The 27,638-nt window shown below is 39.2% G+C and overlaps 1 protein-coding gene across 1 annotated transcript in view; it reads right to left on the bottom strand.

Moving 5' to 3' along the window:
- Nucleotides 1–17,792: 17,792 nt before the first annotated feature.
- The window catches only part of Bmt2 (base methyltransferase of 25S rRNA 2 homolog), a 48,834-nt gene continuing 38,988 nt past the window's right edge, over nucleotides 17,793–27,638 (bottom strand). The window contains exons 4-5 of the mRNA XM_051151919.1: nucleotides 22,981–23,095; nucleotides 17,793–21,014 (exon numbers count right to left, since the gene is read on the bottom strand). Of these exons, the coding sequence (XP_051007876.1) occupies nucleotides 20,385–21,014; nucleotides 22,981–23,095 (745 nt within the window). The 3' untranslated portion in view covers nucleotides 17,793–20,384. The remainder of the gene's footprint in view (nucleotides 21,015–22,980; nucleotides 23,096–27,638) is intronic.

Below are 27,638 nucleotides of genomic sequence, written 5' to 3'. Positions count from 1 at the left end.
CCGTCAGGGTCAAGCCGCGCCGCGCGCTTTCTTCCGTGGCCCAGCCTCCTAATGGCTCTCCATGCCCAGATGCACCCCTAGAAGGCAGGTGCGCCTACCTGCTGTAAGAAAGCCGGCAGCCCAGCCCAACTCTGGGCGCTGATTTAGCTCCCACCCGAGATTAGCAGTAAGAGCCAGGAACCCGAAGACCACTGAAGATCAGTTCCCTAAAGCTGCGAGGTGTCGCAGCTTAGGGGTGGACTGAAACTGGGCCATCGAGGGTGGCATAGTTGCAAGTGGACTGTAAATATATGTAGAAGGCGTTGCTGCTCCTTCATATGGATGGCATAATATGTGGCTTCGCATATGCTGATCAAGCCTTCAAAGCCCTTCTCTCCTTGCCTCAGGCTGCTTTTCTGATTAAGTCCACCATTAATCCCCATCCTGAACATCTTTACTCTACAGCCCTAACTCTCGCTGGTCCTGAGCGACTTTCAAACTCCACTGACAAATTTAATACGCACTCTGACGGCTCTTGAATGAACATGATCATACTGTTGGTAGCCGCATTTCACAGCTGCTGTGGACCCTGATAATCTTAGGGGTTGAAGTGTGTTTGCAATCTTGGTTTCTCCGTCTATAAAATTATAACAAAACCCTCCTCACAAGCTTGTCACTATACAGGGAAACAGTGTGTCCCTCCATGCGTAAAATGAAAATTTACATATTCCATAACTGTTAGAACACGTTGTTAAGGGGGAGGGGCTTTAGTCGCCATAAGTACAGGACCAGAGTAATTTCATTTTGAACTGGAAGGGAGATAGTAGTTTCCACTCAAAGTGAGATTGTAGAAATGGGAATTTTAAAATGAGCAAGGTGTGGGAATGCAAGAGTGGATGGAGAATCACAAAGCAGACACATTAGCATTAAGGGGAACAATGACTTAAGTGGCATAACAGCATTCTTGCTAAGACAGCAAAGGTGACTACTTGTTACCTAGAAAATCGGGAGATAAGAAAAAATGTTCTAGCTAAACTGACTTCATAGCATTCTTGGTTAAAAACTAGATTTTAAGGGAAAAAAATGCACAGTTAGGCCTGGAAATCGGGTTCTGAGTAAAGTCTGGCCAGGCAAAGGGCATAAAGCCCTTTTCCTTCCAAAAACTTTCTGCCTGGCTTCTGTTTCCATTTCCTGCTCTTTGCAGCTTTCACAGAGGTCAGACCACTTCTAAGCCCTAGTCTTCTCATATGTAAACAAGTACTGATAACGCCTAGCCTACAAAGTCCATCTATGGATTTAGGGAGAATGTGTGTTTTTAAAATACCTTATAAACTGGGCATAGTGGCGCATGCCTTTAATCCCAGCACTTGGGAGGCAGAGGCAGGCGGATCACCGTGAGTTCAAGGCCAGACTGGTCTACAAAGTGAGTCCAGGACAACCAATGCTACACAGAGAAACTCTGTCTCAAAAAAACAAAAATAAATAAATAAATAAATAAATAAATAAATAATAAAAAAAAATACCTTATAACCTTTAGATGGTTTATCCTTTCAGATAAAGCTTAAAGTCCTTAAATAAGGCACGTGGGTGTTGTCTTGGTGGTATAGTCCTTGGCGAGCTTGCCTGATGTTCTGGCTTGGAGCAAGCACTGCCAGAAAAAAAGGAGGAGAAGGAGGAGAAGAGAAGTAGTGGAAGAGGAGGAGGAAGTACAGACAGATTATGTAGTTTTCTCCGCCTTAAACTTTCACACACTCCCCGAGTCTCCACTCCAGCCTGCTTTCATTTCCTCAAACGAGGGGCCACATCCTGTTCTGCTCAGTATTACATTAGCTTAGTTCCTGATACAGAGGCAGCATTTTAATGTTTTTAAAACAAAAGGATCAAATATTACTGGCCCTCACTAGTTCTCACCATTTAATTTACATTAGTTTTATCTGTTCTTCTTCTTCTTCTTCTTCTTCTTCTTCTTCTTCTTCTTCTTCTTCTTCTTCTTCTTCTTTTTCTTCTTCTTCTTTTTCCTTCTCTTCTTCTTCTTCTTCTTCTTCTTCTTCTTCTTCTTCTTCTTCTTCTTCTTCTTCTTCTTCTTCTTCTTCCATGTCTCTTAATGTTACAGTTGCCTTGGAGACCATTGAGGACATCAAGGCTCTGTTGACGTCCATTAAGAGAAAGCTATTTCCTCCTTGTCAAAAGTATGGTATTTACATCTGGCCCTGAACCTGGCATTCTGATCTGCTTCAAAGGTTGGAGCATTCCATACTATTGTCTGCTCCCTTGGGAGTCAGTGGAGTGAGGCTTGTCTGTTATCTGGCCAAAAGAGCATCCCTCAGGAGAGCTGCCACGCTAAGGAGATGGGAGGAATAATTACCCTCTTAGTGAGATGCTGTGCTTTTCCTTCCCAGAAATCTCAGCTGCTTGCAGAGCCTCTGCCATGCGGTTACCTGCTTTGCTGAGTCAGGAGTTCTTCTCTTTCTTCTTTTACTTTCAGATACTGGCAAAAGCCTAAGCATATTTTCTCTGACATTTGGGATTGTCCACTTCTCTGAAGCTGTCCTCCTTTTGCCATGTACTGCCACGGGCTGCTTGCTGACCTCTATTCCTGAATATGTCCCGTAACATAAATGGTATGGCTTTGTCTCTTTGTCTGCTCCATAGCCTTCCTCCTAGTGGCTACACAGATTTACAGCCTGCTTGCCCTGCTGTTTTTCTCTCTTACTCTAATAAAAGTGTCCTTGAACACCTGAATTCACTTTTAAATCATTTTATTGACAAGACTAAGAACCCAAAGATGGAATTCCAATTTCTCTGGTAACAAATGGCACTCCACATGGAGTTCTCCAAGCTTTTTGGTAACGCTACCAAAGTGTGAATTTCCTCATTTTCATTTAGTACATGCAGGTAGTTGCTACAGCCACCGTATCTATAGGGTTGAACCAATCTCCCAAATACAGGTTTCACATATGGAGATAAAAAGATTGGCTTAGATCCCCTGCAGACTCTAATTCTGCTTCCTAACCAGACTACCAAATCTGTCATTTTTTGGATCTCCTACCTCAAAGGCACTGTATTCACTTCCAACTCAACATACCCTTTGTGGATACTTTCAATGTTTTTCATTCGTTTGCTTCATGCCACCACATGAAAACACTTTGCAGAAACTCCTACTGTAGGAGTCCAATGGATGAAGCTGAAACAACAGAAACCTGACCTTCCGACTGCATGCCTTTTAGATTTGACCTGATAGGGGCGATGAGGGAATGGAGAAAGGACAGCCGCACAGCCATACAGAAAAGCTGGACTCAGGTGGGGCATACACTCTACTTGAAACACACAGCATCCTGGAAAGTCGGGACATTTATTATATATCTCTGAACAAAGGGGATATACTTATTGTATACTTATTCTGTTCTGGAGGAGTGCAGTTAGCTAAGCTAGGTAGATGGTAGATGGGCTAAGGCCTGTATAGGCTAGTTCTAGTTAAAGGTCAGTAGTTCTTAACCATCTGTACTTGAGCCAGAGCAAGGCTTTGCCATTCCTCTGAGCCTCAGTTGCTGAAAGCCTAGCCATTCCCATGGGTCTGAAGTACTGGGGGTCCTTGGCATGGTCATGGCCATTTTAACAGTGCACATTCACTCAGCGGTTCATTTGCTCCCCACAGAGTTATTCATCTAATCATCAGTCACTACCACCAGAGAAAAGCTGGAGCTAAAAATTCTTAGGACAGTAGTGAGGGGCATGGGTGTGGTGTGGCATCCAGCGTCCATCATTACTTATGTTAAGTATGTGGGTATGGTGGTACATGCCTGTAATCCCAGCATGTTGGGGAGGCAGAGGCAGGTGGATCTCTGTACAGGACAGCCAAGGCTACACATAGAGAAACCCATTTCAAAAATAAGTACATAAACAAGTAACAAAGGTGTGAGAGGCCTGGGCTTGACAAGTACAACCCTGTTACCTTCTTTTAGTTTATAGGCTATTAAGTAGTCTGTGAATAGCTTCATGGCCAAGTATAGGCCTCCTATACTTTCTATCCATTCATTTCTAGACCTAGATCCCCAGGAGTCCTTTGAGCTGCCAAATGTTCTCTAGCAGATTTGTTTTCTAATTAACTCCACTGTTTCTGCTTAAATAACAATAGCCGTTTTGTGTTGCTCAATACTGAGACTCTTCTTAAAACAGACCTCCACTTCTTCCTCAAAAATGACCCTCTGCTGCACAGTCTTGAATCATTCTTTTTTGTTTGTTTGTATTTTTATTTTGCTTTGTTTTGTTTTTGTTTTGTTTGTTTGTTTTTTGAGACAGGGTTTCTCTGTGTAGCCTTGGCTGGCCTCGAACTCACAGTGATCCTCCTGCCTCAACCTCCCAAGTGCTGGGCTTAAGGGCGTGCGCCACCACGCCCCGCAATGAATCATTCTTAATGTTAATTATTTCTGTATACTCCAGGATGTTTTGTGTTTGAAGGTATTTAAATCTTTATCTGTAGAACCAAGGTGGTTAATTTGCATAGTTGAATGCACAAGTCCTCTTTCAATATCACTAGGTAAACTCTGACTAGAGATGTATTAATTGACAGGAAAGGTTAGAAGGGAGTTTTCGTTGTGGAGGTGGGAGGTGTTAGAGATACCTGCCTGGTGATAGCATCACACAGGTGATTCTTCCTTCCTCCAAATCAAGCCCCTTCCCTCAAGGCTTGGGAATCAATGGGGAAGAGGAGGTGGAGAGATTATAAGGCAGAAGTGATGAATGGCATCAAGGAAATGGTGTCCTCCAGACACAGCATTACTGATGTACTGCTGATGAGCACCAAAGTTCCAAGGTCAGCCTCATGCCCAGGACAGGACAAACTCAGTCCTGTTTCCTTTCCTTTTTTTTTTTTTTTTCTTTTTCCTTTTCTTTCTTTCTTTCTTTTCTTTTCTTTTCCTTTTTCTTTCCCTTTCCTTCTTTCTTTCTTTCTTTTTTCTTTTTCTTTTTTCTTTTTTGTCTTAGTTATCTTTTGCCTGTTTGCTTTAATTTTTTTAGGGGTATCTTTTTGGGGCGTGTTCTTGGGTTTTTTTTTTGTTGTTGTTGTTGTTCTTTTGTTGAGAGAGGAGAGAAATAGAGAACCAGCATGTGGTCGGGTAGGTTGGGGGGATCTACGATGACTTGAGGGAGAGGAGAAAAATGTGATCAAAATATATTGAGTAAAAAAAAATAACTTTAAAAAACCTGAAAACATTTACATATAAAGTGAGTTGATTTCTAAAAACTTAAAAAAAAAAAATATGCTAGCAGTGTGACACCATTCCAAATGATTCCATGCCTCTAAGATAACTATTTTTTTGTACTCCGCAATCTTCTGTTTGAGCTCTGTTTCATATCTCCTTGCTGATAAGAATTTGTGTAATAGCATTCAACCTGAGGCTTGCTTTCAGTATAGGTACCACATAATAGTGAGGGATGTGACAGTATCCATTAATATTTGTTTTTATCTTTTTTTAAGTTAGCATAAAAAGTATTGGATTTCTTATGGCTTTCTCTGTACTTAGTAATCCTCTCCCTAATCTCCTTTTGAAGATCACCTATATTAATCTTATTGAAAGTTTTCAGAGGTATCTAATAATCAGTGAAAAGACTGAATGAAATTTATTAAAAAACAAACAAACAAAAACCAAACCAAAACAAAACAAAAATGTCTGAAGGCAGTGAGGTCCTTCAGCCAGTAAAGGTGTCTGCCTCCAAGCCTGGTGGCCTGAGCTCCATCCCCCAAAACCCACATAATGAAAGGAGGGGACTGAATTTGCAAGTTGTCCTCTGACCTCAAAGCACATTCCAATACCTAACCCCTGACCTCTGGCACATCAACAGGCAAACACCTGGACATAAGACAGTCACCTGGGGACCATTTCACTGTCATGAGATTTCAGGGTATGGTTATTGATGACATTATAATGATCCCAACAGCTGGAACAGATGTTCTCTGACACCTGCTTCTTTGCAGGCAAAATCTATGTGCTCCATGCCAAGAAATTCACCCGGAGCAGTTAGTTAATTCTGTCAAGCAACACCTGTTAAAAACAGAGCCGTGCTAATAAAAAAGCAAAAAACAAAAAACAACAAAAAAGGGGGGGCGCAATGGGAACGGCAGCCCCCGTGTCACAGAAAGAATGGCTGTTCTTGTCATATATTCAATCCCGTATGGCAGGAAGTCAGCAATGAGTCCTAAATAATTTCTTCCCTACAGTCTCTGTTGTAGTCCTTCCTTTTAATTCTTCCGTCTGGATCTGAGGCTAAAGTCTGGGTTCCCAAGCGATGGTAGCAGTGTACCATTTTGTTTACAAAGTGCTTTCATCTATATTACATAACCTTTATAAAAATCCAGTGCTGTAAATAGCTTCACTGGTTTACAAATAAAGTCTCCAAGATACAGGGAAACTACGTGGCCTAAGATCCTTATAATTAAGCATCACAGAGCAGGGACTTAAACCTGTTTTATGGTTTCTGTTTTGGGTCCCCACTGGGAAGCAATCTTATCAATGGTGATCAAAGTAACCATAGCACTACTTTTGAAAACAGCTTAGAACCATCTGGAAGAGGCCAAGCTACATATTCACATCAGTTCTACTCTCTGTAGTAAGTCCAAGATGTTCAGAAGTGATCCTAGTAAGCAAGTCTCGGAATTCAGATTTAAGGATTAAATTCAGATGTATACAGTTCATATCACTTGATATTTTTGACTTAAACTTTTTTTTTTAAAGATTTATTTATTATTATTTATACAGCACTCTACCTATAGCTGCAGGCCAGAAGAGGGTGTCAGAATACATTATAGATGGTTGTGAGCCACCATGTGGATGCTGGGAATTGAACTCAGGACCTCTGGAATAGCAGTCAGTGCTCTTAACCTCTGAGCCATCTCTCCAGCCCTAAACTTTTACTTTCATCTCGTCGTTCCTCATTTGCTAAAAGTTCATCTCCTAAGGCTTTACCTGCCTGTGAAATAAAAATACTAACATTATTTACTCATGGGGTTATGAGAAAAAAATGAAGTAATAATGTATATGAGGACTCCGAAAAGTGCCAACCCTCACTTTTTGTTGTGTGGTTGTGTGGCTAAATGAAGCAAAGTTGGGCTTTACTAAGGCATGGAGGTTTCTTAACAAAAAATTACTGTTACTTCCATTTAAATATGGCTATTAGACAGTGGGAGAGATAGGACAGAGAGGGAGAAGGACGGGTGTTTTAAGAAGGGCTGTTGTAGTTGTTTTGTTTTTGTTTTGTTTTTTGTTTTTTGTTTTTTTTGGTTTTTTTTTTTTTTTTTTTTTTTTTTTTTTTTTTTTTGGTCTTTTGAGACAGGGTCTAAGTCACATCAAGCTGGCCTTGTATGTAGCTAGGATGACATTAAATGTCCTGTCCTGCTGCCTCTGTCCTCCATGCTAGGATCACAGGCAAGTGCCACTGCTCCTCTGCAGGGCAGGAGCGCAAACCCAGGGCTTGTATGCATGCTAGGCAGGCACTCCGCCAATAGCTAACTCCTCAACCTCTCACTTTTGTTTTCTGTAGAGATGAACTTACTTTAACTAACTTTAACTAGCTTTAACTTCTGTCAGTTTGCCCTTCTCACACTTTGCAGATCAGCGAAGGAAGGGAAGGTGACTACAGATATTAACAATATCCTGGCTTGTGGCTTTTCTGCTGAAAAATATTGTTATTTTAACAGAGATCCCCTAAATGTGTTTTACTACTTGCCTCCCCCTAGCCTCCACCCTTGATTATAATGTTCTTTCCTGGTCTCATGCACTTGATGAGTTGACTGTAATATACTATGGTGAAGAATTTTTTTCCTGTGATAATGTTCATATCTGGCCACTATGTGCAGTTGTATATATCTTTCCAAGGATTGGGAAAGTTTTCTACTATTACTTTTATTGAATTGATTTTTTTTTCACCTTTTTCTCTTCTTAGCTTTGGGGATTCTAAAGGCAAATGCCTACTGGTTGTGTCCTGAAGGTCTTGAACGCTCTCTGACTCTGTCTTCCTATCCTCCCCCGCCACTTTGATTGCTTTGACTATTTCAAAAGGAGTATTTCATCAATTTCAGATATCCTTTATTCCTGTAGTATGTTGTTCCAGATCTTAACTATATTTTTATTTGGCTTGCTAAATTCTTCATTTCTATCATTTTTATTGAAGTTTTCCCCCCTAAAACCTCACTCCATTCATTCATACCCTGTATGAATTGTCTTCCTATTTTTTTCTAAATTTATTTACGTGTATAGTGTTCTGCTTGGGTACCAGTTTAGTGCCTGGTGGGTGTGGGTTGGGGGAGGGAAAAAGATTTCAATGGATCTCATGAAACTGGAGTTTCAGATCACTGTGGTTCACTGAGAATTGAGCCAGGGTCCTTTGCATGAGTAGACAGTGCTCTTAACCACTGAACCATCTCTTCAGCCTTGTTTTTCTAGGTTTTGTTTTGTTCTGTTCTGATTGTTCGTTTTGATAACTTCTTACTTGCATTCTTTCAGGTCTCATTGAGACCGCAGTTGGTTTCTTTATTTGGTCATTATTGAAATGTTGATTTATCTACTTATTGTGAGAGTGCAAGTATGGAGGACGGAGGACAGCTAGCGGAGTCAGTGTTCACTTTCCACCATGTGAGCTTCAGGGGTCATCAGGTTTGGTGGCCAGTCCCTTTACTCACTTAGACATCTCACCAAGCCCCAGTTTATTTACTTACAAAAAGATCTTGCTTTGACACTAAGGGTGGCTTTAAACTTTCAATGTCTCACAGTCTGGCTTTGCAAGCCTGCCTCTGCAGTCTGCTAGGATGACAGGTGTGCTCCACCATATCTGGTGGGTACATGTTCACCAGTTCTTTCATCTACTTCGATTTCTTTGTAATGTCTCTCTAGAGAGTTATTTTATTTGGAAGACATCATTTTTAATGTTTTGCATGTGGCATGCTGAGATTTGTATAATACCTTACCACTTATGGTGTGGTCTTTAGTTTGAAGATATGTCTTAAGGTGTCAGTGTGTCATGTAATGTTGGTTTTAATTTGATCTGGACACTACAGTGTAGTCTCTTAATAATATCTTCAGCTGTGATTAATGACCCTGGGCATGGCACTTATGGTGGCCGGATCAGAAAGACCTACTGACTTGGTGTCTTTAGCAGTTTCAGCAGATGTCATGTAGACAGCAATGAATCAGTTTGTTTTCTGTGTAGCCCAATCCTAAAATAGGAGTGGTGGTCTAACAATATACTCAAGTATTATTTTAAGACATTTTATTTATATGTGTATATGTCTATGTGTATATCTATGAAGGTATGTGTGAGTGTGAACCTGGAAACTAGAAGATGGCCTTGGGTTCCCTGGAGCTGGAGTTATAGGTAGCTGTAAGCTACCAGCTTGGTTGCTAGGGAACTATACTGGTCCTCTGCAAGAGCAGCACATCAGCTTAGGCTGAATCATCTGTCCAGCCACTCCACAGGCATGCTTGATGCTCCCAGCAGGGTCTCTGGCACACACAGAATTGGTCATCTGAAAGGCTTCAAGAAGGAACGGCATTGGCCAATATGTATGGAGGGGGAAAGTGGCAGAAACGTCAGGGTCCCTTCCGTGGTATCATACCCAGGCAGGACAGCTATGCATTGTCAGACAAGGTGAGAAAAGAGCAGGAGTGGGAACTACAGGTAGATAGAAGCAAGAACTGTGGTTCTCTAAGGGAACACAATCAGTTCACAACTTTAAGTTAAAATTCAAAAATCACGGTTAGCATGGAAAAGTGAAGGGGCGTGTTGTTACCTGCAAATAGCAGAGTGCACCTTCCAGAATTAGCGTGCTCTCCCCAACAACGAAAAGGTGGGGGAGTTGATTAGGGATGCCTATACATATTCCTGTTGGGGAGGCCCTTTGAGGATTGTACATTCTTTCTACATGCTCAATGTTGAGTGTGCATTTTAAAGGTCATAATTCAAGAAGACAATATGGCAGTGTGTGGGGACGCTTAATCAGTACCTGCCGGTCACTCTCAGCTCCTGCCATCAGCTATGGTGGACTACAATGGGCTGGGGGGAGAAAGACAGGGAAATGTGAGCTAGCCAGACTTTTGGAAGTGAGAAAACAGGCTCTGGTGGATTAACCCTTTCCCCTCAGCTCTTCCCCTGCTTCATCGTGACCAAATGAAAGAGCACCCAGATCCTTTGTACTTTCATGGCTAGGAACAATTGTTGTTGGTGCTGCTGTCTTTCTCATCAGTACCTGCTCAGGAGCAGGATGACTGCGCGCAAGGGCCCCTCTCAACCTTTCTAATCCTACAACCCTTTAACACCCGCCCTTACGTTGTGGTGACCCCAACCATAAAATTATTTTCCTGCTACTTCATAACCATAATTTTGCTACTGTTATGAACCACAATGTAATTGCCCTATTTGTGACCCCTGTGACAGGCTGAGAACCACCGCCTTAGGGGGTTTTCTTTGGCTATGAACAGGAGAGTTGAACCAAAGACTGCAGCTTCCGAGTTGTCAAGTCCCACTTAGCAGGACAGCTGGAGTCATGCTTTTCCTTGAATACACTCTCAGTCATTGGTCCAGGCATGCAGCACACTGAGAGGGGACGGCATTAACTCTATGGCATCCTTCACACTTGGCATTTGCTAGACTCCCCATGGAGCTGCCCACACCATTGGACTATGAAGGTGATCTCCACGATGTCTTGGATCTTGAATATGATACTGTTCATCTCCAGTTGCCATGCTTACCTGTTTTATTGCAGGGGACCGGTGGGACTTGAGTCATTGTCATTCATCTGTACCACTTGGAGTGGATAAGGTTTCCAACCTCTGGTCCAACGCAGTAAAAATAAGTGTGAATCCCAAAGATGAAAATACATGGCACTTTCTGACCCCAAGCACATTCTGACAGAGACAAGGTCTCTGGTTTCAGAATGGCTGCTGAGCTACGACACCTTGGCAGTTCACTGAGAGGTGATGTGGGATCCTTTTCCAAAGCAAGGCTCTTGTACAGATTTTAAGTTACCACAGTGGGCTGCAAATCTGTGAAGCTGAGAAGGTAACACCTAGAACCTGCCAAGGCTATGGCGACAACGCAGTAGCTCCTGGGTCCTTGTTTTCTTTGGTATGCAGTCACCTCAGGTTTCTGAATCCCACAGGCTTCCTGTCTCTCTCTTGCCACTTTCTAGTATTTTTCCACTAGCATGCCCTGAAGTATCCAGTAGTTCAGCAGGGAGGAGCAGGGTCTATACATAAGTATCTTTTTTCTTATAGTCTCCAGGAAGTTGGCCTCCTTACAGCCCTGTCTTCTTTCCAGTAATCATTCATGTACTCAATTTCCAGGGATTTAAAGTCTGGCTATGAACAACAGTACTCGTGGTTTCCTAGTGAAAAGTTTGCTGCAATTTGAAAACTATGATTTTTTTTTAAATGATTTTTTCTTCCCATTTTAATTTCCTCCTCTCTCAAAAACTCATCCAAACAGACCTATTATTGGACTATGAGGGAAAGCTGAAGTAATAATGGCCATCGTTATGTTTGTGTGTGTGTGTGTGTGTGTGTGTGTGTGTGTGTGTGTGTGTGTGTGTGTTTTTTCTTGAAAAAGGAATCAAGAATTAACTATAAAAGGTATTTGTAGGTTTAGGGAAGAATGTACACCCTGTAACAGCTTCATATAGGCAACCTTCTTGATATCAAGAAGAGGCTTATTCCTCAAGTCAGATGCCAGTACTGTAGAGGAGTTTTAATCCAGCAACACGGCTGCTCTGGCAAGGGATAATATCCTAAGACCTAGTTCTGTGTGATGCAGCTGGAATGCAGACACATCTTTCATACACACCTTTAATCCTAAACAGTGATATCTGACAGAATGAGTCAGATAAGATAAGCCCAACTCTCATGAGAACAGACAGGCTAGAGAAACTACTTACAAGCAGTGCAGAGAGAGTAGAGGAGGAGAGTACAGTACAGGGGTACAGTAGAGTTCAGGAGTATACACAGCTCTGTGCAGTTTGGTGCAGTTCAGTTGAATGCAGTTCAGTAGGCAGTTTATCTAAGCAGAGCAATTTAGTGAGAAGCTGAGAGAAGCCGTCTTGAATCAGTTAATATGGAGAATAATTTAGGCCAGAACAGGTGAACTGAACCCACCAAGCCAGAGGTCAGAAAGCACTAGAAATGATGAGCTTATTCAGCAGTAAGTCTCAGAGGCTGAAAACATTCCAGGCCTAGTTAGCAGATAGAGGTTGAAAGCTGAAGCCTTCAAGGTCTGCTCTTGCAGAAGATTAGATTGCACAGAGGCTAGAAGCTTCCAGATCTAGGGGTAGATAATTAGATAGAAATGCTCTGGGCTCAGTAGTAGTAAAGCTTGAGTACGGTTCTCATCTCATCCCGTCATCAGAGGAAATAACAGAGTGTTAAAGGAAAAGGTACTGACAACAGGATAGGAGCAAATGATGTAGACACATGATATATATGCAACACAAAGGTACAAGCATATTTTTCTGGCTTTTATGCATAAGGAGTCGAAGACAAGTATGAAATAAGAAAATAAAAATCCCTCATATACTGTCCTGTTTTGAGCATTATAGCTTATGCAGGCATTTTATTCTAATACTAATACATTTGTTTAATAGTTTTCTAATTAACATAAATATAAGAAACAATCCTGTGGTCAGTGCCTATTGCCCAAAGTTTTGTACTAACTTCCCTTTAGCTTAAAACATGAAATAAACTTGACTTATTAACTTCAATATCCAAATACTATACAATTGAAATAGTCCCCTCTCCAGAGGGTATTCACTTCTCCACTCTCATCTATACATGGTAAGCACAACCAGGCCTTTTTGGTTCATTTTTGATTCATCTCTCCTGTCTGTAGCTTTGTTTTGGTACCACTTCAATAACTACTTCTTGCCTACTCTGCATAGCTACACAATCAGTAGAGCTTGTGTTTCAAAAGAACCGGAGGGTGAGTCAGACAGCAGCTTGAAAGCAATCCCAGCATTCTCACAGATAAGGCTAAAGGATTCCTGTGGGTGTGCAGTATTTCTTTATTTTAAGTTGGGTGTGTCATGTGATGAGAATCTGGGTAAATGTAGAGACTCATGGCTCACAGGGCTTGGTTTTGCTCGGGCATTCTTTATTTCTGATCTCTTGTACTATCTAAGCTCTTTTATCCAGGTTTTCAGATTGATCATGCTTGGTTTTTGTCTTAGGCTAAGTCTCTTTATAATTAGGAAGTGGTTGAAAAATAAAAGTATCTATATTTTGTCATGTCTCCCAATGTTCCAGACATAGTCACCAAACTACACTTTTAAATTTTCTGCCTTTTGTTTGTATGTTTTATTTTTGAGACAGGGTTTCTCTGTGTAGCTCTGTCAGTGTAGATCAGACTGGCTTCGAACTCATTAATCCACCTGCCTTTTTCTCCCAAAGGCTGGAATTAAAAGCATGCACCACCATGCTCAGCTGCAATTTTCTGCAGCTGAATAAAAAATAAAATTCTATTCTTGTATTTTGTTTCTTTTTCTTTTTGTCTCATTTTTTCTTTATGCTAAACATTTTAAATATGCTTTTTCATATTTTAAATCACCATACAACATATTAATATCTTGGCACTTAAAAAAAGCAAACTGACCCAGGTGGTGGTAGCCCATGCCTTTAATCCCAATGCTCTCGAGGCAGAGGCAGCCAGCTTCTCCTACAGAGTGAGTTCCAGGATAGCCAGGGCTACACAGAGAAACCCTATCTCCAACCCCTCTGGCCCTGCTTCCCAAGGTTTATTTTACTAGCTTCTCCTCCCCACTCATCTCTCCCATCCCACGCCTGCCCTTGATCTTCCCATGTAAAACATTCCCGGAGTGTCTTTTTCAATTTTGTGGCCCGTGCATTCTTTTGCCATGGGCCTGCATTCTTTCAGGGCACTTAACACTAAAGTACTAGAAAGGAGCCTGTCTTAGTTAGGGTTTCTATTGCTGCGAAGAGACACCATGACCATGGCAACTCTTTCACTGTTGTTTTGTTTTTTGGTCTTTCAAGACAGGCTTTCTCTGTGTAGCCTTGGCTGGCCTGGACTCACTCGATTTGTAGACCAGGGTGGCCTAGAATGCAGTGATCAGCCTGCCTCTGCCTCCCTGAGTGCTGGGATTAAAGGCGTGTGTCCTAGTGCCAGCCATGACAACTCTTATAAAGGAAAACAATTAATTGGGCCTGGCTTACACACAACCTCAGAGGTTTGGTCCATTATCTTCACAGTGGAAAGCATGGCAGTGTGAAGTGATACAGAGCTAGAGAGGTAGCTGGAGGCTGACCACCAAGGTCCAGCTATCAAAGTATTGAAGTCCAGCAATCAAAAGCCCCCTTTTGCCTGCTCTAATTAACATGCCCAATCAAAATGAGCCAACTCATTCTAACACAAGTTTTCCCTTTATAAAATGCCATTTGCCTAAGGGCCATGTCTGTCTCCTCTCCATCCACGAGTAGTCCTTTGTTGCTCTAGGGCAAATAACCCTTCCCTCTTTGCTTTTCTCCCTTGTCCTCTATCTCCCGTTGTTGTCTCTTATTCACTGCCCTTTGTCCCTTAGGGCAATTGAACTCCTTGGTGCTGACAACTTGCCTTGGTGTGTCTTGTGCGTGTGGATTCTGGCCTTTCACTTAGAACCAATCAGCAGAGTTGTGGAGCCTAGTTTCCAAATGACACATCTACTACACAGTTCTGCACTGAAGACTTGGGCATCATTATGGCAGAGGTAATGGAAAGATTTTACAAGCCAGAGGAACAAGGTGAGTCTAATGTGAGATTGTGTTTCCTAGAAATGTCAGAACCCACACCCATAAAGTCTCACCAACATGACTTCCTAAACTTGTTCTGAACAATGACCCAAGCAATAGACATGCTTTAGTTTAACAAATAAATAAAGTATGTGGGTATTATCTCCCATGTATGTTTGTACACATGTATGCAATGCCCACAGAGGCCCAAAGAGGGTGTCAAATCCCTGGGACCTGAGTTACAAACGGTTATGAACTGCCATTGGGTGTTGAGGTGATAGGAATTGAACCAGGGTCCTCTGGAAGCAGTAGCTAGTGGCTCAAAACATCCTTTTACAATAACTTGTAGTTTTACTTTAGCTTTGAAGTTTTAGTATTAAAATTCTGATCTAAATATCAAAGTGGGGAACTGAAGACTCCCACTATTGCTGTGGCAGGATTTATGTGGCCTTTGATGCTTTTCAATGTTTATTTCACAAAACTTGTAGTTCAATGTGTAATGCATACACATTTACAAATGTTATATTTTCTTGGACATTTTCCTTTATAATTTTGGAGCGTCTCTATCTCTTTTCCTTAGTTTAGGTTTGAAGTCGCCTTTGTCAAATATGGGGCTAGATAGCCTTGCTTGTTTATGGTTTATGTCTGCTTGGCAGTTTGGTTCCACCTTTTGATACTTAGATTTTTATGTCTTTGCTAGAGTGTTTCATCAAGGTAACAAATAGCTGGTATTGTTTCCCATCCCTAAAATTCATTCTTCTGTATGGTATTATCTGTTGATACTTTCTGATGCTTTTTATCTATTGACTATTTCTATTACTTTGATTTGGTTCTTATTTCTTTATTAAATTTTCCCCTTCATATTTTGGCTTTCTTCTCTAGCTACCGCTTAAAATTCACTTTAAAGATCATCCTGTCCAGGTCTTGTATGGATTTTCTTAGTTTGTGCAACTACTGATTCTTCTATAGGTCATTCCGTCTCATATATTTCGTCTATCTCTGTGATTTTGGATTCCATTATAGGGGAGTTGGGAGTTTGGGAATGGGTTGTAGCTAGTAGGTGTATATTGAATTTCTTTGTTGTGTCTTATGATTTAACATCCCTGTCTTCCAATTCTATTTGGTTGTATTCTGGACATCTTCCTGAGGCAGTTATGTACATGAAGTGCAGAGATAAACTGGTGAAGAGTAGAGTGGTCTTGGCTGGGTGATGGCAGGGCAATGCCTCTGGCTACATGCTCACTGCCAGAAAATGTAGATGTCAGCTCCAGCCAACCATGAACTCTAGCATCTCAAGAGCTAACACCCTGCTTTGAACTGCAAGCACCAATGGAAACAAAACTCAGGTCCATCTAATAACCACAGGACTGAAGCTGACATTGATCCTGTGATGATCCCTGGACTCACACACATAAAAATCAACCTTTAAAAATTAAGTTAGACACTATTTCTATTAATACAAATGATTATTCAACACAGTTACAAACAGCAGGAATGTTATCTTAACAAAGAAACCCAGTGTAGAGGCTGCAATTCCAATTGGCTGAGACCAGAGAATTCCTAGGAGTTTAAGGTCATCTTAGACTACACAGTAAGATCGTTTCAACAAAACAAAACAAATACAGCAGATAAACCCCTCTGACAAATAAATCTTCAAAGCAGTGAGTGTGGACCTATTTTAGGACACAGCGCTCAGTTTTAGGATATCACGTTCAAATTGCAGTTACAGGTAATTAAAATACTTCCTACATTGTTGAAATTTGCATTTCTGTATTTAGGAAATTTAGCACTCCCCTCTTTTATCATATTTATAGGACCTAAAGGTTACCGCAGTTGTTGGCTGTGGTAGACTGCCTGTTCCCTGAGCATTGTACAATAGAGACTACCACTAAGAGAACTCAGTGTTTACAGTGGGGCATATTTTTCTCTGTTGATTATTACAGGTGATACTGTAACAGTGAAATAATTGAGAAGAACAAATGATTGTTATCTGACCATTTGAAACACTGAGAAGAATTGGCCTTTAATATTTTAATTAGTGTAGGAGATTGACGTTAGGGCCCTACACGTGCTGAGCACATTCTCTGCCCTGAGCAATCTTCCCAGCCCCAACCGTAAGTCTGTATGACTGCTTGCTGCACTGCATTCAGACAAGTGTAGGAAAGGGACAAGAGCTATATATAGTGCATTTTTATTTATTTTACAATCAGAACATTTCTCTTTAGCTTCTGCTTTCCTGGAATGGTGAGCAGTGCAGTTTGCTGAACAGAGTGTGTGTGTGTACACACATGTGCATGTGGTCAGTGTTTAAAAGTTTCTGTCCCACAACTCCTGTTCCACTCTGGGAAATAAATGAAGGTTCTAGGAATATACAATTTGTAAGCTATCCTTCCCTACATACAATGATGATCAAGAGATAGTTGACTTTTTATATCGTGTGAGTGTGCGCTCTCTCTCTCTCTCTCTCTCTCTCTCTCTCTCTCTCTCTCTCTCTCTCTCTCACACACACACACACACACACACACACAAATCATAAGCTACAAGAAATCCAGGGACTCTGATCATTTTCATGCCTGCTTTCCTCCAGCATACTGTACACCTAAAATACAAATAATTGTTCAATTAAAAATCTTTCATGAGAAATCTGAATAGTACCCCAAAGCAACAGATATACTTAACTATAATAACTGTTATCACATTTCATATCCATCACCAATTACATATGGTGGACAGATACTTAATGAGAATTTTTACTGTTATTTGTCATAAAGAACATGACAGTGTTTGCTAATGGGATCTCTGGGAATGCATTTGTGAAATTAAGGTACATGATCAGATGGAAAAAGTTCTACAAGTCAAATTCTAAGCTGCTTCCAGGACCTCAATTTTTTCAGTGAAAAGCCTTTCAGTTTACAAATAACAGACATAGAATATTAGAAAATTTAAAATTTTTAATAAATGTGCTTTGTTCACAAAATGTGAAAAAATACAACAAACACAAATGTACATTTTCAGGTACACTATGCTCACGCACTTTGCAGCTACGGTAAAACATGATCTGTTCACAATCCCAATGAGCCCAAACCAAAGCACATGATTATCATCTGACTTTTTTTTTTTTTCCCAAGGCAGGTTCTCTGTGTAACCCTGGCTATCCTGAAACTCACTCTGTAGACCAAGCCAGCCTCGAACACAGAGATCTGCCTAACTGCCTCCCTCTAAAGTGCTGGGGTTAAAGGCTTTCCCCACCACAACTTGGCCCATATCATGTCTTTGAAATACCAAATTATTTTGGAAAAATTGTATGAATGTGACAGGATGTCCCTTAAACTATTTATATCCAAAATGAAATATTTAGTGTACCCATGTGATACTGGAAGGACCCATGAACCTCACTGGTCATTATTTATATAATCGGACCCCAAACCACAATGACTGCTTATATTTCAACACTTACTCACTGAACTGGCCTTGTGGAATATGTATTGGTGTAAGTTCTAACTTGAGTAAGCCGAGTTTACAGTAACAAATGAAATAAAACCAAACAACTTATACTAAGTGGTAGTAGTTCTTATAAAGAGATATTTTTAAGCACTACTTAAATACATCATGCACTCCTTGGAGCAAAAGCAGACTCAATACCAGTAAACAATCAGAAGAATTCATAGCACCAACATTTCTGCTGTAACACAAACACTGTCTCAAAGGTCACCCCAGATCAGCCTTCCAAAGCACTCTTTCATTTACTTTCAAAGCAATTTCATCTGCTGTGTTGTTTTCTTTGCTCTTAGCATTGTAATTAGTAAACAAAATAAACAAGAGAACAGTATGGTAAGAGAGATCCTTGTTTTATCCTGAACACAGTGCCTGTTCAATCTTTGTCTTCTCTTCTTTTGAGGGAGTTGTAAAACATTATCCTGTAGTGCCAAAATGAGAAGAAATACCAGCCCTGGTGATTATGGGACTGTACGCTACTGAAAGTAAATGAAAAATGTCAAGTTATTATGGCATAGTTGAACAACTGATGTTTATTGCATTTAGACAACTGACATTTCTAAAGTTAGTTTTAATCTTGTTACTTTCATTAACTTAGCATGTAACACTGAACTTGAAATATTGGATACATACAATGAACAGATATCTTAAAGAGTGCGTTTATGTTTTTCTAAATAAAATTGACATTCAAAGTTAACTATAACAATTCACAATAAGCACAAAACATCCATTTTACCAGAGGAAAGAAGTGCAGTTTATGAAATTTAGGATCAACTACCGAAAATGCAAGATTCTTCTAAAAATACACACACACACACACACACACACACACACACACACACGTACATAACATTAACCATGAACTCTGAAACTGTGATATTTCAGTGCAAAAACCTCAGTATGAGGTAATTTTAATGTACTAACCACTTGAAAAAAAAATCCACACAGTGGCACTCTTAAAAATGATAGTTTACATGACATATGACAATTGCTGGCTGACAAGACAATGTGGACTGTTCTTAACTGTTTAAACTTGTCTTGTTTTGACATATTATTTCTAGTTAATCATTTGCTTCTGATTCAGAAACACAGAAAGGCATTCATCAACGTGGAAAGGGAAATTTCCCACAGCCAACTAATTGTTTATATAGTCAAAGAAAATTTTCTGCTAGAGCTTAGAAAGGATTAGGATACCAAAAGGTCAAGACCATTTTATGAGATTATCAAGAGAAGGTTAATTTCAAAAATGTTAAAGTAATTCCAAATGTGTAGTGCAGCAGTGCCTTAATGGACAGTTGAGGTGCTATCAGAGTTGGTCACAGCAGAATATAAACTCTTACAAACACAAACCCTTTCATAAAGGTGTTCCAGGTCAGTATTAAGTATTGTACATTGTTCCTCGCTTAAACAGAACATTTTGTAAATGAAGTCTAATTTTTAAAAAATAAAAAGGAGCTTTCAGGTGTAAATACACTGAACAGCAGAGCTTGGATGAGTAAGAACATCATGGAAACACGACTTTGGCAATGGTGCTTGCTGTGCTGTGTGAATGACATCAGAGTACAGAGTTTGGGAAATCTCTCTTCTAATGTCTAATGATCCAAAAGGAGCTTAAGATGAAAAGCGGCATCGCCAGTTTCACAAGGTCAGGAATACTGTGTGGTCTGATGGAACTGAGTGTAAAAGGTTTTCTGTAATAGGCAACAATTTAAAGGAAAGGTAAGTGCACCACAAACAACTAAACCAACCTATGTGCGAAATATTTAACTTGTGACTCATCAAAGTGCAATCTACAGCTTTCTACACATCTTAAGGTTCCCCACGACAATGGTGTAAAGTCAGCAATAAACTGAAAAGGAAATACATAGTAAATTAGGCTTCATAACAGCACTAAAGAGAACAAAGGTACCTTTTTATTCTTAATGCTAACAGTGGTTTCTGCTAAGACAGAAGTCACTCTGCATGAAATTTAAGCTTCCTATATAAGAATAAAATTTGAAATCCAGAAGTAGAGAAAAATAGCAAACTCTGTAAACGTTTGCATTTCTTCTATGCAAACCAGGCTTTAAACACCGAGTTCATGTTAGTATTCTGATTAGTGTAAGTAATTAGTTGAGGAGTCTGGAATGGAGGGGCCTTTTTGCTGTCACACTAGCTTAAAAGTAAGATAGGATCCTCTAGCTCATAGAATGGAATAGAGCTGGCTTGACTTTCCCCGGAATCTGAGTCGTAAGGAGCATCAGGGAGCTCCGTGAAACCGTATGCTAGCTGTTCATCTTCTATATCTGATCGCACATAGCAGGAAGGGTTAGAATACTCCTCGTCTTCTACACTGTTGAAATCCTGAGGAATATATAACATCCCTGGATAGTTCCTACTAACCAAGTCACTGGTGGTTTTAAGGGAGGTCTTCCTAAAAGCCATGAGATGCATGTGAGAAAATTTTGAATACTTGAAGCGCTTAAAGCCCAGGGATTCTATGGCAATCTTCCAGCTCTTCATCATCATAGCATGCCGGTTCTGATGGGAGGAATCGGGAGTGATGATGAGCAATAAGCCATTCAGCACTAACAGCTCATGGGCTTTCTTGCAGCAAATCCATCGCTGGTAGGGTGACGGAAAGTAGGAGAGGAGGAGAGAGAAAACCACCACATGGAAAAGTTCTCCAGGAAGAGAGTCAATAGGATTTTTCAGCTGCTTCAGAAAAGCATCTATAGCATCTTGTGCAAGCTGGAGTGGCTGCTGAAGCTGCAAGTTCAGGAAGTCACACTTATACACACTCTGTGGAAATAAAAACAACAACAAAAGGCATATTAAGGATTTCAGAGTGGTATGGGAGCCTGTAATCCCAGTTCACAGAAGCCCAAGCTAAGTACTGTATGTGGGAAGCCAGCCTGGATGACAGTGAGACCCTGTCTCATAAAAAAAAAAAAAAAAAAAAAACCAAAAACAATTTCAAGAATATGTTCACCTTAATATAAAGCTTCACAACATGGTATTTAACATCTCACAGATTTTCTATATAACTTAGCATTGATTACCTTTTCCTTCTAACTACATAGATTTTCCTTTCTATTTATTATTTTTATTTTTTTTTTGAGATAGGGTCTCCTGTTGTCCAGAGTAGACTCAAACTTCAAAGTCAAAGATAGCACTGGGCTACTGAGCTCGTCTTCTCTTTTGGGCTGGGATTATACATGTGTGCCACCACGCCTGTTCTCAACTAAACTTAAAAAAACTTGAGTTATTAAGTCCCTCTAGTTTCTAACCATCACTCTATACATGCAAACAAATATACACAGACTCTCATACACCTTAAATTAGGAATAACTTAAAGCATCTATTTAAAATTTATACTTAAAAAAAAATAAATAAAATTTATACTTATTTTGAATTTAATTTGGATAAAATATACAGAATGATTCATTTCTAACGTTATTCATTTACAATCAGTGTATTATCAATAGTTATCACACACACACACACACACACACGAGAGAGAGAGAGAGAGAGAGAGAGAGAGAGAGAGAGAGACAGACAGACAGACAGACAGACAGACAGACAGACAGACAGAGAGCAAAGATTACGAGGCTTGTTAAATGTTATGCCATTTGTAACTGAAATGTCTACCATGGCATGTGTGCAAAAGTCTTGCAAACAGCCATTGCAACTCACATCCTGGAGGCCAGAAGCAAGGGAGGTGACTGATGGATTAGCAGGTGAATGGACTATTGGGAGGTGACAGAAAATGTAGTAGGTGAAGACTAGTTAAAGGCAATGGATGCTGTCTCTCTGTCTCCATCTCCACTTCTGTCTCTGCATTTAAGGATAGTCTGCCTTGCCTCAGGCTCAAAATGAATGAGCGAGCTGACTGTAACCTCTGACATCCTGAGACAAAAATAACATAGACCTCCTAAAACTGATTTTGTCAAGTGCTTTGTCACAGTGACAGAAAGATAATTGACAGATAATGCAGAATTTATAACCTTTGTATATGCAGAATGATGCTACCACTCTTTTAAAGGTCAGTTAAATATATTTTTTACTGTATTAACTCCAAACATTAAAAATGATAATGATACTACTTTTACTCTGTTAAAAAGCTAATTCCTGTCTTGAAGCAAATTACACATTAAATTTAATTAACGCCATCCAATGACTAAGGAAAATACAACAAAGGAATAAATGTATCTTAATTGGCTGGACACTAAAACTCTAAACTCTATAGACATGTGGAATAAGAAAGTACTACAGGGTTTCAGGGATGGCTCCATGGGTAAAAGCACTTGCCACGAAAGCATGAAGAGTTGAGTTTTATCCCCAGACTCACATCAAAAGCCAATGCACAGAACCTAGCATCTCAGCACTCCTACAGTAAGATGGATGACGAAGACAGGAGAACTTGCACATGCAGTACAAAGGCAGACACACAGGAATCCTAAGTAATACACAGACATCTTGTAACCTACAAATTTTAAAAATGACAATGATTTTTATTATAGCATACTTCCAAATCCCAGCTTTCTAGATTTAAAGAAGGCACAAAACAAATAAAATAAAGTATGTTAAATATTGGTTAGCTAAATGCTAAAACTTTTCAGAATATATATTTAGTTTGGAATAGAAATAATTTACTAGTTGGTAAAAAAAGGAAGATATGTTTGCTATTTTAAGAATATAAAGATAGTGCTTTTCCTTCTTAAAGATACACGTAAAAAAAAGTCCAGTGAGTAAATAAACCACATACCTCTACAGCAGGTACAATGTCTATGCCAACAGTTAAAAATTCTTCAAACTTCAAAAATGGATTAAAGCAGCTGCCAACATCAAGTAATCTGATCTTTCCTGAGGCTTGAAGCAACCTAAAAACAGACACATACTTTAAAATGTAAACTAAAAATAACACATGCAAAAATTCCCATACAAGAATAAAGATTATTGGGTAGATTATTAGCTCTTTAAATCTTGTCATAGGAGGAGGGCTTAAAGGAATGTTGTTGATGTTGGTTATATCTATGCATTCCATGTTAAGAGAAAAATGTGTGGAACTTTTATATGCCTCTATATAGTCTATGTTTAAATAAAATCACTAGTTTTGAAAATGGCTATAAGAATGAGGCATTGAAAAAATAAGGAAAAAAAAGAAAAAAAAAAAAAAAAAAAAAAAAAAAAAAAGAATGAGGCATTGTTTTCTATTTCTTGAACTGTCTTTAAATGTCCGTCATACAGTGGATTCCAAAAGCTGTTTGTACATTTCAGCTTCTGTAGTACTTCCTGGCACGAAGCCTCTGAAAACATTTTACTCTTACAAGGAAACTAAAAAACAAACAAATAAAACCACAAATACAACTTATTATTGTGAAAACAACTATTTCCTAGCCAAGAATACAAAGAATCTTAAACCTATACATTACATTTTGGGAAGGTTTTGTATAGGAAAAAATGAACTCAGATTACTCTCAATAGAAAAATACAATTGGGATTTCATTTTAATTTGTCTCAGTGACTAATGTCTAAATGAAGAAAAGGAAAAAAATTAATAAAATAGAACTCTGTAAATCAGGGATTTTTTTTTTTTTTTTTAATGCAAGAAGTCCTCATTTCCAAAAACGGCAGAAAATGAAGTAGCAAATTTAAACATAATGAAATTTTGTCAGGCTCTATGCAGTAGACAGAAGCCTTTGTAGGTCCCAAATCTACAGTCTGAATAAAAACAATAATTAAAACAGTATGACTGTCTCAACTTCCAACATATGCCACTTTAACTAGTGTTATAACAATTTTTTTCTACAAAATTTAAGAGTACACATTGGAACAACAAAGGAACAAGAATATAAGTAGTTGGCGAAAGACAGAATGTTGTTATCTTAAAGGCTAAAATGTAGAGACCTGTCTAACTCTGATCTGTGCCTTGGCTAGCATTTACTTTAGAGGTTTAAACTACAGATCAAAACCTGATGTTTTTAGAGAAGAAACGTAATAATGGGATTAGTATTAATATATTCAGCTAAGTGCTCAATATGTTAACATTTTATAGAAATAAATAGTCATCTGTTCTATTACAAACCATCTATAATGGACTTCTCTTCTACAATACACAACACCAGAGAACATCCAAAACATATCAATTAAAACTCTTACCAATAAAATTTAACTTTGAGAAGTTATCTGAACAAATTTATAGGTGTATAGAGGATTAGCATTTTCACCATGTGTACTTTTTTCAGGATCTGTAATATAACTTGCTCTGATTAGAAAATCCAGATAAATATCAGCTTCTGGAACAAATAGCTAGAAACTTTCTCAGTGACAAGAACTGCTCTGGAAACCTGAGGGTGACCTTCTGTACCCTGGCTAGTCTAGGTAAAGACTGTCATATGTAACCTGGATGGTCTACAGCAACTAATCACTTGTACACCGGATTACATCTGTCAGACTTTAAAATACAACAATATACTAGCTGAGGGACAACAGGCCAGCAAATTCTTGTGGCATAAATTAAAAAATGCTCAATCAGAGCAAAAACTCTTGACAACATCCAGAGAAATCCCTAGCTTTTACTTGTATAAATTTGAATACCCTGATAACAGCCAGAACAAATGAAAATCTATAATATACTAATGTATATACTATATATAGTACTCATCACCATTTAACCCTTGAGGGTATAACTGTTCTGAAATTACAGAGATTAAACAAACAAAAAAACAAGCAAAGAAACCGATCCCTCTCTCTTGCTATGTACTATGGGGATAAGCAGGACAAAATGAGACAATCTATTCAATGCTTGGCCAAGGTCTGGTACATTTATTTTAAGGCAAGGTCTAGCTATATAGCCCACAATAACCTAGAACTTGTTCTGCAGCCCAGCTGGCCTCTAGCCCAGGACCACCTTCAACTCATGATCCTCTCTCCTGTCCCAACCCCAAGTGTGGCAACTACAAGTCTGTGCTAGTATACCATTTTTTTTCCTGACATTCAAAATTATTAAGGGATCAAACAATAAAAATGCCATTATCCCTTATCTAAAGGAAGGAGCAACTGAATTTACTAAGCACGAATTATCCTATGTTAATATTGAGATAATAGAAGTTTAGAAAAATTAAAAAATTAAATGAGTTAGGGAACAAAAGACCACACATTAGCTATATAGCCACAATACTGTTAGACTACTTGTTGAGTTGCTGGTGATCATAATTTTCAAAATAATAACATCTTACCATATATCACTAAATTGTCAGGTGGCATGGGGAAGCAGTATCAGAACTTCAATTCATCTGTGATATTTGGTTAAACACCAGTCTAGGTATCATGGAGGTATTTTTTAAAGATATGATTAATATTTATATCAGATGTCTGAATAAAGCTGACTTCCCTTTACAACATAGGCAAGTATCATCCAATCAATTGAAAGTGAAGCGAAAAAGATCAGCTTTTTCTAAAAGAAAATAAATTTTGCCTCCTGACTGATTCCAGAACTAGCCCTGCATTACAGATTACAAACAAGGCAAACCCTATAACCATGTGAAAAAATAACCACTGGTACACAGAGGGGGCCCTGGCCCTCTTCCAAGGGAAAGCAATCCATTCCACACTGTCCCTCATTATGGAACATGAAGAACATCTCTAGTCCGAAACAACTAGAAATGCCCAAAAGCTGAGACCTACTGAGCTCTGGACCAGATGCCTTCGGTGGAAAATTCCACACCTAGCCTCACATGGTGAGTCACAGCCAAAAGCAAAATCTTGTTACACATGTGGTAACAATTAAGTTCTAGTTTATGTGTTACATGAAACAAATCTGCTGTTCCACCTGGGTTCCATCTCTTAGATACCTCTTTGTATGTGTATATAATTCCTCCCCCTGCCCAAAACAAAACAAAACAAAACAAAAACAAAAAGCTGAAATCCAAAGCACAGCTGTTCCCAACCATTTAGATGCCCAACCTGTAATATAGCTTTTTGCATTACATCTTTTGAAAATAACATTCCAGAATGGGTAACTAGCAAACCACATAATACCTTTTCTCTGCACTCAGCAGAAAAGAACTGCACTTAAATGAAGCTCACTTAGATGTTTAAGTTTTATTTCTTCTCAAGTCTGATGGGGTTGAAGACCAGATAGCTTAGTCTTTGAATTAAGTTTAGTAGGTTAAGGGTTAAGATGTTTTTAGATCAATATAGATGTTTTAACCTAATAGAGATGAGATATGATAGCTATTGTTCTTCATTCAGAAATTTGGACCGAACAAGATAGTAATACAGATAGCCAAATGACTATGAATGTAACATTTATATAATCCGATTGTCTCGTGGTTCTCCCTCCCTGCTGGATGTAGTTTATTTTATTCATGCATAATATAAATGTACACATTGAAAAAGAAACATAGTATAAAATATCTTTTTTAAAAGGTAAAATAAAAATTAATTAGTTTTCTATCAAACTGTCATTGGTACTATGTAAAACAACCTACGCCTATTGTTTTTTGAATAGCACCTTGTTTTCTCTTGCTTGTCTGGGTTAGTCTGGGGCACTGAACTCAGGGCCTCATGCATGCTAGACAGAGTTCAAACACTGAGTTATGTTCAGGGTGAACACTTCATACTTGCATACTACTAAGTATATTATTAAGGAATCAAAAATTGTAGTGCAAAAAATACATAGTTGAAAAATTAAACATATAGCTGGATTAACACTCAAGCACTTTCCCAGTCTCAGACTCTATGCCTCTCAGTCAATGTTTATACTGTTAATGTGACTATTTTGAAGCCACAGAGCCTGACTTAGCTTTATGTTTTCACTATTAATTACATTCTAATGGGCTGGTCCAATACACACACACACAACACACACACACACACACACACACACACACACACACACACATGCATACACACACCCCAAAACAAAGAAAACACAGTTGAGACTAAAAAACCAATTACCTTTGTACTTTGTATCCTCTTTCACAATTCCTGTGCTTTGCCTGAGTTTTCTCCTTCCTTGTGCCTATTATGCCCTTTGTTGGTTTCTTTTCTAGACATTACACTACATCTACACTAAATAGCTGTTTAGATATAGGCTACAAGTCACATAAGAGAGAAAATGTGGATTGTTTTCCTTTGAGTTTGGATAATAAAAAATTAGTCAGTACACATAGAGGCACATAATTAATATGTGCTGAGTCAGCTGGATAGAATTCACAGTCTGCACACCAGGATCTCTCTCCTTTACCTTTCCACTTACCACCACACTTGTAAGACTGTCATTCGCCCACTGTAACCCCTCCACTCCCAGGCAACTTCAAATCACTGTCACCCTTAACATTGTACAAATACCTTAAAGTCAACGACCTCTTAGTTGTTAGAGCCAAGAATGGCCAATTAGTTTGCATCTTACTGGTGAAA

This window comes from Acomys russatus, chromosome 10, assembly GCF_903995435.1.
Source record: "Acomys russatus chromosome 10, mAcoRus1.1, whole genome shotgun sequence".
NCBI classification, from domain to species: domain Eukaryota; kingdom Metazoa; phylum Chordata; class Mammalia; order Rodentia; family Muridae; genus Acomys; species Acomys russatus.
The sequence above is the reverse complement of the archived record's forward strand: the minus strand, read 5'-3'. Positions and strand labels throughout refer to the sequence as shown.